The sequence below is a fragment of the Triturus cristatus genome, chromosome 7, assembly GCF_964204655.1.
Source record: "Triturus cristatus chromosome 7, aTriCri1.1, whole genome shotgun sequence".
NCBI lineage: Eukaryota > Metazoa > Chordata > Amphibia > Caudata > Salamandridae > Triturus > Triturus cristatus.
This window is the reverse complement of record NC_140590.1, coordinates 579,487,726-579,505,260: the sequence shown is the minus strand read 5'-3', so window position 1 is coordinate 579,505,260 and position 17,535 is coordinate 579,487,726. Positions and strand designations below refer to the sequence as shown.

At 47.6% G+C, this 17,535-nt stretch overlaps 1 protein-coding gene across 3 annotated transcripts in view; it reads right to left on the bottom strand.

The window, feature by feature from the left end:
- WFIKKN2 (WAP, follistatin/kazal, immunoglobulin, kunitz and netrin domain containing 2) overlaps positions 1 to 17,535 on the bottom strand; it is a 583,689-nt gene that overhangs the window by 342,648 nt on the left and 223,506 nt on the right. The window contains exon 1 of one of the 3 annotated variants that reach the window (XM_085617148.1): positions 10,529 to 11,374. The exons of the other annotated variants lie outside the window; for them this stretch is intronic. Within the exon in view, the coding sequence (XP_085473274.1) occupies positions 10,529 to 10,732 (204 nt within the window). The 5' untranslated portion in view covers positions 10,733 to 11,374. Of the gene's footprint in view, positions 1 to 10,528; positions 11,375 to 17,535 lie in introns of those variants that run through there. 3 annotated transcript variants of the gene reach the window in all.

Sequence of the window (17,535 nt, the reverse complement as noted above, 5' to 3'; positions counted from 1 at the left end):
GCAAGCCGTCGACGGGCTCAGCTCGCGCCAGAGCACCATCTCACATGATTCCCAGCACTCTGCCTTCAGGATTGATAAGGCCTGCCATAGGAGTGACTGACAGGAATCCATGCGCCCATTTTAGGGTTAGGTATAGGAATACTACACCTACAGCAACGGGTGATTACACCACCTTGCCCCAGCTGTCGTGCAGCCAGTTGTGTCAGATTTGGGCGGCCATCCAGGGGTGGCATAATACATGCTGCAGCCCCTGGTAGGCCCTGGGTACACCGATGCCCTGGATACCTGTGGTATGCTGATACAGGGACTGATAAGGCGGCCCAGTTCCAATTAGTGGATGCACCTAATGTACATGTGTGTTAATTTCGAGAGAGAACAGCTAGGCTGTGGGTCTGATTGGCAGGCCCGCAGCCGGGGAAAGTCGTAAACCAATGAAGCAAAAGCAAAAAATCTGGGTGATCATAGGATTGCAGACCCTACTCTCCTACATGACTTCCCCCCCCAAACTTTGGGACAATAAGCTAACCTTGACCAGGTGAGTCTTCTTGCTCTAAGTGGAAATACCTGGAGAGCCCATCTGCATTGCCATGATCAGTGCCAGGTCTATGCTCCACTGTGAAGTCCATCCCCTGTAGGGAAATGGACCACCTAAGTAGTTTGGGGTTTTCACCCTTCATTTGATTTAGCCACAAGAGGGGCTTATGGTCGGTCTGAATCTTGAAGTGAGTGGCAAACAAGTAGGGCCTCAACTTCTTCAGGGCCCAAACCACAGCAAAGGCCTCCCTCTCAATAGCTGACCAATTCTTCTCTCTGGGGGTCAGCCTCCTGCTAATGAAAGCTATGGGCTGGTCATGACCATCAAAATTCAGCTGAGATAGAACAGCTCCCACACCCAACTCCGAAGCGTCTGTTTGGACAATGAATGTTTTGGAGTAGTCTGGACTCTTTAGGATAGGTGCTGTGCACATGGCCTGCTTTAGGTCATCGAATGCCTTTTGACAGCTGGCTGTCCACTGAACTTTTTTTGGCATCTTCTTACTTGTCAGATCGTTTAGCGGGGTCACAATGGATCCATAATTTCTGACAAATTTCCGGTAATAACCAGTCAGGCCCAAGAAAGCTCGAACCTGAGTCTGGGTGGTTGGAGGAGCCCTGTCCTGGATGGCCTGTATTTTGCTCTCCAATGGCTGAACCTGGCCTCCACCTACAAGGTGGCCCAGGTATACAACCTGTGTCTGCCCTATTTGGCACTTAGTGGCCTTGATAGTGAGCCCTGCCTTCTGCAGAGCCTCTAACACTTTCCTCAGGTGGACCAGGTGATCCTCCCAGGTGGAGCTAAAGACAGCGATATCGTCCAGATACGCCGCGCAGAAGTCGTCCAACCCAGTGAGAACTTGATTCACCAGCCTTTGGAAGGTGGCAGGTGCATTTTTCAAACCAAAGGGCATTACCACGAACTGATAATGCCCACCCGGGGTAGAAAATGCTGTTTTGGGCTTGGCCTCCTCAGCTAACCTGATTTGCCAATACCCAGCTGTCAGGTCAAATGTACTTAAGTAGTTGGCCGAAGCCAACCGGTCTATAAGTTCATCTGCTCTTGGTATCGGGTGGGCGTCAGTCTTAGTGACTGCATTGAGGCCTCTGTAGTCCACGCAAAACCTCATCTCTTTCTTACCGCCCTGGGTGTGAGGTTTTGGTACGAGAACTACTGGACTAGCCCAGGGGCTGTCCGAGGGCTCAATGACTCCCAGCTCCAACATTTTCTGCACCTCAGTCTTGATGCAGTCTCTGACATGATCAGGCTGTCGATAGATTTTACTCTTTACGGGCAGACTGTCCCCAGTGTCGACCTCATGGGTACACCAATTGGTCTGACTGGGTGTCAGAGAGAACATATGTCGGAAGGATTGAAGAACCTGTTTACAATCCTGTTGTTGATGTCCAGAGAGGCTGCCACAAAAGACAACACCATCTACTGACCCATCGTCAGGGTTCTGAGAGAGCAGGTCCGGGAGAGGGTCACTCTCCTCCTCCTGTCCCTCATCTGTGGCCATGAGCAAGCCCATGCCCTCCCTTTTGACATATGCCTTGAGCCTGTTTACATGGAGCCCCCGGGGGGGGGCTCCGGGGAGTTCCCAGGTCTACCAAGTAGGTGACCTCTCCCTTTTGCTCAATGATCGTGTGGGGCCCAGACCATTTGTCTTTGAGTGCTGCTGGGGCCACTGGCTCCAGCACCCACACCTTCTGCCCAGGCTGATACACAGTCAGGACAGCCTTTTGGTCGTGCCAAGCTTTTTGTAATTCTTGGCTCGCCTCAAGGTTTTTAGATGCCTTTTCCACGTACTCAGCCATCCGCGAGCGGAGACCGAGCACAGTCCACAATGTTTGATGCCGGCTTTTTGAGAGGTCTCTCCCATCCTTCCTTTACCAAACACAGGGGTCCCCTTACAGGATGTCCGAACAGAAGTTCAAAAGGGCTGTAGCCAACCCCCTTCTGCGGGACCTCTCTGTAGGCGAACAAGAGGCAGGGTATCAGGACATCCCATCTCCGCCGAAGCTTTTCAGGTAGTCCATGAATCATCCCTTTTAGGGTCCTGTTGAATCTCTCAACAAGCCCATTGCATTGTGGGTGATAGGGGGTGGTGAATTTGTAGTTGACACCGCACTCCTTCCACATAGCAGTCAGATATCCCGACATGAAGTTTGCACCTCTGTCGGAGACGACCTCCTTAGGGAAGCCCACTCTGGAGAACACTCCAACTAGGGCTCGTGCCACAACAGGTGCTGTAGTGGTCCTAAGGGGAATAGCTTCAGGATACCTGGTGGCGTGGTCCACCACCACCAGTATAAACTTGTGCCCTGATGCTGTCTGGGGTTCCATTGGTCCGACAATGTCGATCCCCACTCGTTCAAAGGGTACCCCCACCACCGGCAGTGGTATGAGGGGGGCCTTTGTCGTGCCACCTGACTTACCACTGGCTTGGCAAGTGACACAGGAGCGGTAAAACTCCTTCGTATCTTCGGACATGTGGGGCCAGTGAAAGTGTGGAACAATTCTGTCCCAAGTCTTATTCTGGCCTAAGTGACCTGCAAGGGGAATCTCGTGGGCCAAGGTAAGGAGGAAACCTCTCAGAGACAAGGGGACGACCAGCCTCCTGGTCGCGCCAGGCTTGGGGTCTCTTGCCTCGGAGTACAGGAGTCCATCGATCCAGTACACTTTGTGGGTACCTGTGGCGTTCCCTGCAGCCTCAGCAGCAGCCTGCTGTCTGAGGGGTTCAAGTGAGGGGCAGTCTAACTGTGCCTTCCCCAGGTCTTCCCTAGAGGGTCCCCCTGAGCCCAGAAACTCAACCTGACCAGGTTCAAGCTCTTGTGGCTCAGTTTCCCTCAGTTCCTTAAGGTCAGCCTCCTCAGAGACTTGATCCACGACCTGGGGCAAGGGGGAAGGCGAGGCCTTACCCTTACTGCTCCTTTTCTTGGATGGTGTCTGGTCCGTACTTCCAGGATCCAGCACCTGTTCAGTGGGGCATGTTTTGGCCTGGGACCTGGTCACAGCAAGGACATGTGCTGGCAAGCCTAACATTTCCATGTGAGTCCTCTGCTCCACTTCTGACCATTGTGACGCTTCCAAATCATTGCCCAACAGACATTCTACGGGGAGGTCTGAACTAACCACAACTTTCTTCGGGCCACTTACCCCTCCCCAGGAGAAATCAACAACTGCCATACTGTGATTGGTAGTGACATTGCTGGCATTGGTCACTAGGTAATCGGTACCTAGCATGATCTGTCCAGGGTTCACAAAGTTAGGCGTCACCATGGTGACACTGGCACAAGTGTCCCTGTAGGCCTGAGCCACTTTTCTATTGATCAAAGGCGTCTGCCTGTATTTGCCCAAAGTATTGGGACTGGCATCAGGGGACATATCCATATCCCCGGTACAGACAAGGACGGCCTGAGTGAGTGTGCCAACTAAGTCGTCACTCCCCTCAGTTCCCAAGGTTAACCCAACTAATGCCTTGGGAGGCGCACTACCACTGCTGACTGTACTAGGGGGTGCAGGTGCCTTAGGGGCTGCAGTGGCAGGAGTTTGCCCTCCTTTCTTGGTGCACTCACTAAACCAGTGAGTCTTACTTTTACAGTATTGGCACCACCTTTTTGACTGGCCTTCTGGAGTCTTCTTTTTCTGCTGTGAAGCCTGACCCCCACCCTCTTTGGTTTGTTGGGGGCCTGTCGAAGACTTCTGGTCATTTTGTTCGTTCTTGTTACTACCCTTTTGGTCTGCTTTCTTCTGACCACCCTGGTTCTGAGTCTGGTTCTGCTTGACCCTTGTTCTGACCCATCTGTCTGCCTTCTTTCCCAATTCTTGGGGAGAGGTCAGCTCCGAGTCGACAAGGTGCTGATGCAACAATTGGTTCTGACAGTTGTTTAAAATCTGTTCTCTCATGATAAGATTGTACAATCCTGTGTAATCTGTAACCTTGCTACCCAGCAACCAGCCTTCTAAAGCCTTCGTGGCACAATCGACAAAGTCAGCCCAATCCTGAGACTGAATTTTCTGGGTGTCCCTGAACAGCACCCGGTACTGCTCGGTGGTTAAGCCGAACCCATCAATCAGTGTATTCTTCAGGACTTGGTAGTTGTTGGCATCCTCAGCTCTCGTAGTGAGGAGCTTGTCTCGTCCTTTACCTTCGAAGGAGAGCCACAGTATAGCTGCCCACTGACTTGGGGGGACGCACTGGACAGTGCAAGCCCTCTCCAAGGCAGTTATCCACTTGTGGATGTCGTCCCCTTGCTTAAAGGGGGGTACTATTTTACTCAGGTGTCTAGTATCTATACCCCTGTCTTTCTCTCTAATGAGAATGCTGCCACCAGTGGGATCTAACCCACTCAATTTCTGCTCTCGGGCCAAGGCAAGTCTTTCTTTGGCGAGGGCAAGTTCTTCCCGCTCGATCCTCAGATTGACTTCCCTCATCTTCGCTTCGTGCTCCCTTCTCTGAGGGGACGTCATCCCTCTCTGAGAAGATGCCTGAGAAACCTGTGTTCGAACAGATCTGTTAGAGCCTCTCGAGAGAGACCTAACTTGTCCGTTCCCCCGGTTAAGCCTGCTTAAGCGTGGGCCCGGGGCTCCCCCAGTTCCATTCTCATGCCTGCTTAAGTTGGTCCTTGTGAGCCTACTGACTACTACGGGACCTCCGTCTGCCTCGTCCCCTTCTAACTCTTCTTCCTCTTCCTCCTCACCATTGAGGTCGAGGTCAGGGTCACCAAGGGTTCCCTCTAAGGGAGGCATGTTCCCATCAGCATTAGGGGGGCCTGTGTTAGAGGACCTCCTAGCATCGTAAGTCTCTAAGAGACCTATCAGAAATGCGATGGTAGGGTTAGAACCCTGGTTTAGCTTCCTGGAGGCACACAGCTGTCTCATCTCCGTGAAGCTAAGAGCTGCATATCGTGACACGACCTGTGGAGGGTCGATGACCACTAAGGGAGTCTCTGCGGACTCTCCGTGGTCCGACATGATTTCTAGTGAGGTGTAAGTGATGCACCTACCTACACTATGTGTTTCTCTACTGATCCCTTGCTAAGAGTTATAGTCAGGGTGTGCTAGTCCCTGTTTCACTATAACAGCTGGTTCAGTAGAACTCAGAGTATTCTAAGTTAAGTTATATGTACCTGGGTACTTATGTGATCTTTCAACTTGATATTCGTAGGATACGTGTGTGGTAAAACAACAGCAAGCTCAAATCCCACCGCTGCCACCAATGTGAGAAGTTGGCCTGATATGTAGTGCTCACTATTCTAGTGATCACTGTGTATCATTCCAAACGACCCTTATTGATGATTGGTTGTAAGTCAACCTTATAGACCAGCTATCCTAGTAGCGTGGACAAGAGCAGTCTTCAGGCTAAACTCTAGAGGGCGTGTTAAGCCAGCTGTTTACCATCACATATACCCCTTGAACACCAAGTGAAAGGACACCACACAAGTTGTTATGAAAATAAAGGATATTTATTTATAACAAGACTACCCTGGCTCTTTATGAGTCAGGGAGCTAAGCACACTACAAAACTCTTATGAAAATACTTCTGGTTGCACAATTTACACAAATGCCCGAAGGGCACGAAACCATTTACACTGCAAGTGGAATGGGAAAGGTTAGATAGTTTAAAGTTACTGATTCCGGAGGAATCCGATCAGTGGGACTAAACGAAAAAGGAACTGGACACTTGTAGAGTGAACCTACGATGGAGCACCGAGATGCTCGAGTTACCTAGCCCAGAGGCTGCGGCTGCGTGGGGTTCAGCAAGATGTCGGGAGTCCTCGTTGTAGTCTCAGGAGCCTGAAAGAAGAAGTTGCTGGCAGGCGACCAGTGTTGATGTTCAGAGAGATCCAAGCCTGGATCGGTGATGAAGAAAACCTGAAAGCAGAGGGGACTCAGTTCTCAACCGCTAGCCAGCGATCGTGTGGGTACCAGGAAGGTACCGGCTGAAGTCACCTCGACCAGGTGAGTGGAGGACGTCGGACTCGGCTGTTCCTCGGACCAGGAGGCGCGGCGGCGACCAGGATGGAGGGCGAGCTGTCCCACGAAGGTGTCTGCTGTCGATGATGCTGGGCCCGGGAATGGGGCAGCAGGTCTTGGCAGTGGTAAACCCACGCGGTGGAGTCAAGATGGCGTCGGGAGTGGACCAGGAGGGTCCGAGGTACTCCTCTGTTGAAGGGGAGCAAGAGCCAGTCTGGAGCAACCAGACCAGTGATGAAAGTCTGTCGTGGTGCGTCGTGATGAGGGCCACAAGCCGGTCGGCGAGTGGCCGGACAACGCGGTGAGCAACAAGGAGCAGAAGGGCCCCCACGCAGATCTCGTGGATGCTGGGGAGGCAGACTTCGGTGCTGGAGCCGCTCAGGGTTAGGGCTTCTCAAACCCTAGGTGCACTCACTCGAGGGTCCCTCGGTGGGCGTGCTAGATAAGTGTCGTGCAGGTTCTGAAGATGGCCGGTCCCGCAGGTCTCGTCACACCTACGAATCTCAGCTGGGCTGATGATGTAGGTAGAGGTCAGAGATGGCAGGGAACCCGGGTCTCGTCGAGCTGGGCAGTCTTGATCCGTGGGAGAGACGTACAGCAAACCGCAAGCGCTTAGGTGGTGCCTGTTGGTGCAGGGTGGCTACTCCTTAGCCACAAGGGAGAGTCTTCAGAAATAGTCAAGAGTTTCTTTCGTGGAAAGTAGTTCAAGATTCAGAATTATCCAATTTGGGAAGGGGACCCGCTCCCACCTTTATTCTAGGAAAAAGGGGCTGGCCCGTGACTAGGTCCTACCTATGGGTGGGACCAGGAGGGGGGTGGTTACACCCCTATCCTTTGCCCGGTTTCGCCCCAGCTCAGGGGCTGGTGTGCCCCCGAAACTGGTTTGAGCCGGGCTATGCACAGTGAGCACCGGGGTGCCACTTGCAATCACCTTCCTTTCAGCCCGGCCTACCTGGGATACACAAACCCTGTCTGGGATGGTGCTAACACCGCCCTCGACAGGAAACCCTTTGTCCAAGCTCCCCTCGGTGGAAGGTCTCCCAGCCGCAGGAGGTCAGACTTGTGTCTGGTGGCAGCATCCATTTTGTGATGCTGAGGCTTGAGTCAACTTTAACCGGGGTTCAAGGTTACTTCCATGTCGTGTCCCTCTAGAAGGGTGGAATGCTAACCCCGTCACCAGAACTGGCGAGGGGTTCGTATTCCAATTCGTATGACACCTTACTCGACATGTTTGGGTGATGCGATGCCAAAGTTAGCAAATAACCGCGAGGATTATAATGCACTTTAAGCTAGTTGGCCCGCGTCACCATGGAACGGCTATTAGGATTTGGTTCCGCAAGCCGTCGACGGGCTCAGCTCGCGCCAGAGCACCATCTCACATGATTCCCAGCACTCTGCCTTCAGGATTGATAAGGCCTGCCATAGGAGTGACTGACAGGAATCCATGCGCCCATTTTAAGGTTAGGTATAGGAATACTACACCTACAGCAACGGGTGATTACACCACCTTGCCCCAGCTGTCGTGCAGCCAGATGTGTCAGATTTGGGCGGCCATCCAGGGGTGGCATAATACATGCTGCAGCCCCTGGTAGGCCCTGGGTACACCGATGCCCTGGATACCTGTGGTATGCTGATACAAGGACTGATAAGGCGGCCCAGTTCCAATTAGTGGATGCACCTAATGTACATGTGTGTTAATTTCGAGAGAGAACAGCTAGGCTGTGGGTCTGATTGGCAGGCCCGCAGCCGGGGAAAGTCGTAAACCAATGAAGCAAAAGCAAAAAATCTGGGTGATCATAGGATTGCAGACCCTACTCTCCTACATCGCCTAACCACCGACACAAACTCCTACACTTTAAGTTTGTCCATAGATTTTACATCACCCCCATGGAACTGGCCAAATATGACTCTTCTAAAACTTCGCAGTCTCCCAAATGCCACCACCTAGGAGCAGACTTTTCTCATATTACCTGGACTTGCTCTGCCATATCCACTTACTGGACATCAGTGTTTCAGGTACTATCAATGATGATATCTATAACGCTCACTCCATCCCCCCTACTGGCCCTGCTGGGCATTGTCTCTGCCATCGTAGGTTCACAGCTATTGCATTGTTACTGGCCAAGAAGGAAATTGCAGTACACTGGGGGGGGGGGGCACGTCTTTGCCCCACAAAGGAGGAATGGCTCTGCAGTATGGCATACAAACTGAGATTTACTCTTCATTACAGCCCCCCGCTTCCCGCTCCAAGGACATCTGGCACATATGCCGTACCTACCTTCGTACTCTGCAGTACGATTCCACTACATCCACTTTCCTCCCAACTTCTGAACAAGACGCTACCCCTCCTGCACCCGAACCTCTACCACCCACCATTGGTCCGGGCCACGTGATGTCCCATACAACTCTCATGCAAGTACTCCCTCCCACATAAATAGGTAAACTCGGACTTTAACCCTCTTTACCTTAATGCTGAATCCTCGATTAAACAACCTTGCCACGAGAGTTTATATGTCTACTCTCCTTCCCCCTATCTTCCCTCCCCCGATTCCCCTATATGTACTATGATATTATTTGATTCCCGTCCTCTTGTTATACAATAATCTTCTCATGCGCTGTTAAGTACAGTTTATAGACATGGCTTGCAATTATGTAAATATGGATACATATGCCATTTTAAGGGCGTTATGGTCACCTTCTCTGATATGATGAAAGTTTGCCTTTCATTTGTATGTTTGTTCCTTTTTCTGTAATGAAGCAATAACACTATTCTTTTTTAAAATTATTAATTTTAAGTGGTATGTCATAGCTCCCAAGGGTTCAGGCTAACCCAGAAGGGACCATGGCCACCTCCACCTACCACTTTATGTTTTTATGAAGTATGATGCTGTATTGTACTTACAACCAATGTGTTAATTTGCAATAACTACATCTCAGTTTCTTGTAACAGGCGTCAGTTAATAGCTGTGTAATGCTGCTAAACTGTTCATACATTTTTGTCCTCACATTTCAACATTTGTTGTTTATAGCAGCCTAAAAACAGGACTCCCGACAAAATGGAATTTAAAACAAATACTTATGTACATCTAGAAAATATAGCTAATTGGAAATCGGTGCTAAAGTATGCCAGAAATCCGAGATTTTACTAAAACTGTAGTTGAATTTTCAGTTTTATTATCTATACTAGTTCGTATATAGATATACTGCATGCAACCCAAAACAAGCGTGGGAGTCTGGCGAACAGATAAGCGAATTCATACAGATACGCAGCTGAGGAGTTTCCCTGTACACAGAACACCTGTGGCACCTTCTTTAGTTTAAGGGTATGAAACATTTTCTCTATTTCTGTTGCCATGTCCTGAAGTGACTGTAATTCCTTCGTAATGTGTGGTAATTAAGGAGCCACCATGGAATAAACTTAACATTTTCTCGTAATATAATTCTGAGAAAACTCTAGGCAGTTTCCTGGATTTGATAGCTGCCAAAATCGACAACATAATATGTGTTTATGATGTGTAATCTGAATGAATGTGCATGTCTGCACCATGTTCAGCACATCTGTTTGTTCCATTGATATTCCCCACACTCGTGAACGTTAAACCTTTGTATGACTAATTGTGTTCAGCGTGGCCACACAGGAAAACAGATGTATTAAAACTATTGTTTCATTTCCTGTGCTGACAAAGCAGGCAAGAGCGTTTCGGTGCAACACCAATCAAAGGATGAAATGCGTTAACTGCGGAATGCTTTGAAAGTGAAAGGTCTGGACACTATTTGTGCAGCAGTAGGGCCACTCTGTGTACATTACAGAAAGAAAGCCTTTTCTTCAGGAAAGCCATTTCTCTAGGGAGCTCAACGCGTGGACTGTTTATTTCTGTTAGCAGCCGTGCACATCTTGAAACGCGCTAACTCGTAACTGCAGTGGCTTGCTTCTGCAACTGCAGACTGTCAGATAGCAGCAAAACGTCACCAGTCAAAGGGCAGAACAGCCATGCAGAACGCGTTTGCACTTACTTGGTCGGTTTCACATTCCCTCTGGCAGGTACTCTGCGCGTCCACCCACAGGTTGGGGTTCATGTCATTGGGACAGATGCCAGCATGAGAGTACTTCACAGGAGGCAAGCCTAGCGCCTGCGGCGGGGTATCCAGCAGCAGCAGCAGGAGTGAGTTCAGCAGCCAGAAAGTCGACAGCCACCGGTAGAACTGCAAGCACCACATCGCTGACCTGCCCCTGCACGGATCGATTGCAGTGGAATCAATATTCAATGCAGCCCTTCAAACTTTCCGCCCGTCTGCGACCATGGAACAGTCCACGCAAGACTGCAGTGGCTTAGGCGCCTAATAATGTAACTCTTTATTTTGCAAAAAATGTGAATGCTCAGTCTGGAGTAGGTAGGTGGAGTTTAGATCACAACTTGGCTGCACAACAAAGAAATGTAAAGATCTTTTTGCAGCGGCAGACACACACACTGCCCGCGATAGTGGCAGCTCCGGGTTTACTAATGAAAGGGCTGCAGACAGTTTAAAGGGCTAGCTGGCACGGTGGGACACCTGAATGTTTGCGACTTAAAGGGGGCATTCTTAACCTCTTCAGGCCTCAAGCAGTTTCCTGCTCGGAGAATGGCATTTTCATATGAAGCATTGGTTTCGAAGCAACACAAAGCCAGACTAAGGGGGGATCCCAGGGGAACGAGTCTACTCTCTCGAAAACATAATCCGCCTGGAGCTCGCCAAGGAAGATTGGGAAACAAAGCTCACTTCCAAAACAATTCATTTCAGAAAACCGTCAAAGGAAGATGGGGTTAATCCAGATTTTTTTTTTAATACATTATCTACGTAATTATGTACGTCCCACTCAGAAAGAACAGCCTGTGCACTGGGAAGGTGAAATCATTGGAAGTTTACTGAATTCCACAACTCGGTTCCTGCGAACATAATCTACATTTGTTACTAGACCAATACCGTGTTCTTGTGCTGTGCTACAGGTAGCCTAATGTTGTTTTGGTCAGTGTATGCTTCAGTGTATGCTGAAATGCGTCACGCACACAAACACGCGCACGTCACTGTTCAGGATTAAGAAGAAAGAGTAAGGGGCCACCATGTTAGCCGGATTAAAGTACATTTTTTTTTTAAATGCAAACACCATGCGATCTTGTACGGATAAAACCTTTACTGCCTGAGGTAGATTTTTGGCTGCTGTCGCAAGACCACTTATGTCTCTGACTCGTAGGTCACACGTGTGGTCCTCCTAGCTGCAAATAAATAATTTTGCCATTTACAGAAAAACATAAAAGCGAGGACTCTGCTTGTGTTTTTGCTTTAAAAAAAATCAGATAACTAGAGAAGGAATTCTAGCTTCGGATTTGCAGGACATTCGATCTGCACAACTCGATATTTCTCCCTCCTCCCTCTTCAGACATTTCCCCAGGGGCCAAAAAGTTAATATGTGGTGTGACTGAGGGCCGCACTGATGCCAGCTTGGTGGCAGTCGGGTGTTTGGGAATTGTAAAGTGGGCGTAGGGGAGCGACATGTAAATCTAGTTGTTGTACTATTGCACCTGGAAGCAATCCCAGCTTCCGCACTTGACCACACTGTGTGATCCTGGGCAATTGTTTTATTTTACTTTGCTTATTAGCATTATTGTCTGGAGGAATGGAGGCGGTGGGATGGGGCTTAATTGTTTATGTTTCTAAATTCATGTGTGAAAACTGTCACAATAAAAACAAAAAAAATCGCAATGCACTTTTATAATTTGCTGTTAATTTTGAAGGGACGCGTTATCAAATCTTTGCACGTTTATTTCAAAATGACTTTAAGACACGTTCACCATAGCTTCTATGCGTTTTTGTTTTTTTACTTCAGTTCGATTGTAAATACATGCTTCCCATTTATTTAATATGTTTATAAGTATTAGTGCTTTGTAAAGTAAATAGCAGCCAAGTGCTGCTGTTCAACCAGGGGCCGTACTGTGAGTATCACTGCTCTAACTCATGCCAAACCTTTCTGACTATTATGGATTCCAAAACATCCTTCTCAAACTTTCAAGATAACTGCCTTAGGACTCTCTGTGTAGTAGTAAATATAGCAATATTTGGGGTTTAGAGGTGTTACGACAACTTTTGATCCCAGTGCCACTGCACCTGCTGCACCATTAAAAACATATCGCAGTTGCCTGTAAGATAACTGCACTTGTGACTGCCTGTTTAGTAGTAAAACATTTGTTGTTTAGAGGGGTTCCTAGAGCTTTGAGTCCCGGTGTCACTGCACCTGCTGCCCCATTGAAATCACAACCCTAGTGCTTGCAAGGTAACTGCACATGAAACTGCCTATTTAGTAGTTAAATATAGCAATATTTGGTGTTTAGAAGAGTTCTGACAACTTTTGTGCCCGGTGCCACTGTACCTGCTGCACTATTAAAATCATGACCCTGTTGTCTGCACGGTAACTGCATTTGTGAATGCCTGTTTAGTGGTAAAATATAGCAATTGTTAGGTGTTTAGTGGGGTGCCTAGAGCTTTTGGACCTGGTTCTACTGCACCTGCTGCACCATTCAAATCATGACTCCATTGCTTGCTTGATAAATGCACTTGTGACTGTCTTGTTTAGTAGTAACATTTAGCAATAATCTGGGTTAATGGGGTCCCTAGAGCTTTTGGTCCCACTGCCACTGCACCTGCTGCACCGTTCAAATCAAGTCCCTTTTAACTGCATGGTAACTGCACTTATGACTGCCTGTTTAGTTGTAAAATATAGCAGTATTAGGTATTTAGTGGAGTTCTGACAACTTTTGTGCATGGTGCCAATGCATCTGCTGCACCATTCAAATAATGACCCTGTTGCCTCCAAGATAACTGCACTTGTGACTGTCTGTTTAGTAGTAAAATATAGCAATATTTAGTGTTTAGTGGCGTTATGATAACTATTGGCGCAGAGGCGTAGCTAGAGCTTGTGGCGCCCGGGGCTATCCCTCAGATTGCCGCCCCTGGGGGGAGAGGGTGGCTGAGAAAAAGGATGGTAAGCACTTGAAAGAGGTCCGAGAGACACGCAGTATCGCCGCTAATAGTTACCTCGATCATGCAAGTTACATGCACATACATGACACGGTCCAAGGCTACACAGTTGAATACACCGGTGACTGGCAGTACAAAGGAGCAAACACAGACTGCATGATATATCTGGGGACTCAGAAAAAACGCATGTGACATCCATCAGAGAGCTGCGTGAACGAATACCTGGTAATCCCCTCAGCACAATGCAAACATGCACATACATGACACTGTTCGGGGATCCATCATCTACAGCTGACATTAAATGACCAAATATCATGGTCCCCCCAATTAACTGGCTTCATTTTTGGATGTTCAAACCTTGCCTCTTGCTCAACCCACCAAGACTGAATTCCTTTTATTTGCCAAGAACAGCAAGAAACAAGCAGCGAAAATCTTGCACAGTGATATGAACCTTGATGGCTTCAAATCCCAAATTCTACCCATCTCCAAGCCACTTGGATTCAACCTGGAACTGCTGTTCGAGCTCTCACATGCTTGCACCAGGATGGTACCTATGCCCTGCTCCGTGGCCTCCCAGACTGCCAACTGCACCCCTTTAAGGGCATCCTACATGCAGCATAATGCCTCATCCAGGGCCGGAAGAATTCTGTTCACATCACTCCCTCATCCTGATGGAACTCCATGTCAGCCTGCACCATCTTCAAAACCCGCTGCATCATTTACCAAGCTGTGGTAGCCAGCACCCTTGCATAGTTCGCCATCTCTGCTGGCGCTATGCACATACTCAGTCAGACACCACCAAAACGGATGCAAAGGAGTATGAAAAACAAGAAAACAAGGCAACAAGCCTTCATCTATGTATCCAGGATTTTGAACAACATCGCCATTTCCATCAGGAAAGACCCACTCATGCTCTAGTTTAGGAAATCGTCTAACACAATCCTCTTTAAAGAACATTACATCACAATAGAGTGACAGTGCACTTCTGCACCCAGAACCCCGCTACCTCTCTAATCACTTGCTCGTTGTATTTTTATTTTGAGCCTTCATAGTCCTCCACTGCCTTTTGGTTAGATTTGCACTATACAGTCACCAAATACATTTGCACATACATACCTCTCAGGGCCAGAAGGTAATTTTATTCTAAATTCTCCCAAATTACGGATGGCCTTTCCACAGAGACAGCTAGCAGCCACTTGAGGTGACAAATTAAGGGGATGCCAAGTTCAATGAAAAATTCTAATTGAAACAAACATAAAGAAAAATCTTTTGAGATCACTGATTGCCAGGTTTACCTACTGTGACAATTGCTTCCAGATTGCCTGGGCCTGTCATGAGCAAAGGGAACATTTGAGAGAAAGTTACACTTGGATAATGACAGAACCTAAAACATTTTTCATTAGCAGCCTACAACCTCAATTCACAAAGTTAATTTCAACTAGGGATGGGTGGAATTGGCACAATTTGATTCTGCGGAATTCTGTGGAATTACATAAAAATTCTGTGAGATTCCACGAAATTCCACGACTGGGCAGAGTGGACATTTGGTGCTATTTTTTAGTGCAAAATGCACCCTTGCATCCAAAAACGGATGCATTATGCAATAACAAAATAGCACGGCCAAACACCTCTCGCCACCCATACATACTCTGCAGTGATTACTGCAGAGTATGTAACGACATACTAAACTTTAGAAACCACTGCATATCACTTTGCAGTGCATACCCCTTGCTGCCCTTACATAATCTACAGTAATTACTGCAGAGTATGTAAGGGCGCTGTGGGGTATGCTCTGCAGTGGTTTCTAAACAGGGCCTCAAGAGAGAGCAGTCACTCTAAATAAAAAATTTTTTAAAACACTGCAGATTAAACTTTCATCTGTAGTGATTTTTAAACTTAGATGGACTGCTCACTCTTTAGAATTTACTGCAGATTAATTCTGCCGGTGGAGCGATGCCATTTATAAGTAATTCCACGTTACAAGACTAACTCGAAATTACCAAATTCTTCCAATTCCACTCGCGGAATTAATAATTCTGCCCAGGCCTAATTTCAACATGCTTGCTGCATTTCCACAGTGCGTAATTGTACATGGTGTAGAATTATGATTTGGGAAATGGGAGCCTCGCAAACATGTAACATGATGTTCACCGTAGGATACCTGGAAACGTTCACCAGGCACAACTTTCAAGTCATAACACTGAGAATTTTTTCTGAATTCCCAAAAGTGGTAAATCTGCCCTTGTTTGTGGTACTACTGCAAGTGAAGATCTAACTTTTTTTGCTGTGTTTTGGGTCAATTGTTTGGCCTTCTGTGCGGCTTGCAATGTACGGAAGTGCAACTGGGATCCGAAAACCATGATGATAATATACTGTAATATGAACAGACCTGTTTCCTTCTCCTAGCACATATTATGAGCCTGGTTGTTTTTTTAGCAAATTGAATAGCCACCAGGTGTGTTAGGTTTCCTTGGGTAATGTCTCTGAGTGATGCAGCCACAGAGGCCTTTATTTTCACAATCCCCAGGAGGCATGCCTTTGATTAAAAGCTCATTCCAGAGACTGAATTTTTTGTCAAAATGTCATTGCAGAAAACAGTGCCCAATTCTGATTGTCATGGAAATCCTGATTCAAGCTTAAATGTAGGTTTCCACCTAAATTGAGAACCCAAGCTTTGCAGTAATTACCACATAATGAATTGTGTTTCTGGGCTTTTTGCAACAAGAAATCTCCAAAAATAAAAGAAAATAGGAAAAAAAGAAAAATATTCAGTTAATATGTGTACTAACACCAATGCTATATGTTGTAACTCACTCTGACTGTCAAACCTCAAGATAGGTAGGTAAAACCGCACCTGGTAAATATTGCACACTGTGGTAGTGAAATGTACCACATTTGGTATTACCACCAAAAGTACAGCCACAATAAATCGAGGACCTATACTTTCTTTTGTTGTTTAATGACGCTGTGCATAGAAAATGTACTCAAAAAGTACCCTTGGAGGGAGAATTTAGTCGCACTTTTTTTGGCTTAGCTGGGTTAGGTATAGGTACATTAACTTGCAAAACAATGTGCATAATCTAACAATGTACAAAAAAAATCTGAGTTGAAAAAATCAGAAACTTTGTCAGGGTAAAAAATATTTTGCTTACCCCCAGTATGTGTGTCCCAAAACCTACGAACAACCAATTGACCTGAAATGAAGTTAGGACTGACTGAGATTTTCCACAAATCACCGCAGCCTTGCAGCCGTGAGTGAAAGATCTGGACGAGGGAAACTGGGGGAAGGGGTGGGTGCAAAAGAGGAAAAGAGGAAGAGATAGGATGAGTAAACCTTATTGGTCCAGTAATGCAAACAACATGTATAACCTCTGTGCACCCCCCTTCCGGCTATGTACCCCAAAACAAAATAATTGCTCCCCCGTGCCACTTCTAGGAATAATACATACCTCCACTTTCCTGGTGATTGAGAAGGCTTTTCTCCGACTCCTTTCTTAGAAAGCATGAAAAGATGGCTTGAGTCCGTGAGCACTATTTGTATCCCCCCCCCCCACGAAGCGCGGTGAGCGCGTAAGCTAATGCGGTGGAAAGTTTGATGGTGTAACTACAGTCTGCTCCCCGGATGACCCTGAGACAGAGTCATCCTTTCTCTCTGTTGATGATTTCCCCTGTTCCCCCGAAATTCAGAGGGCCTCTGATGTCACCTCGGTCGCAGCGCGTGCCCGACCACACGCTAGGTGGTTGTGCGTGCGCTGCAGGCAGCAGTTGCGTCCGTGCACTTCAAAAAATGGGGCTGCACGCACTCAGCGCGGCACTGGTGGCCCGTTGTATTGTATTGTATTGTATGCGATATTAGTAGAGCGCGACTATCACCCAACGGGTATCTTGGCGCTATAGTACATAGCTATGGCCGGTGTGCCCGCAAAGCAAAGTTTTTTGTTTTTCAAAAACAAACTTGCAAAGTGGGAGATTGTTTTTGAAAAACAATATTAAAAGGTCACTGTGAGGTG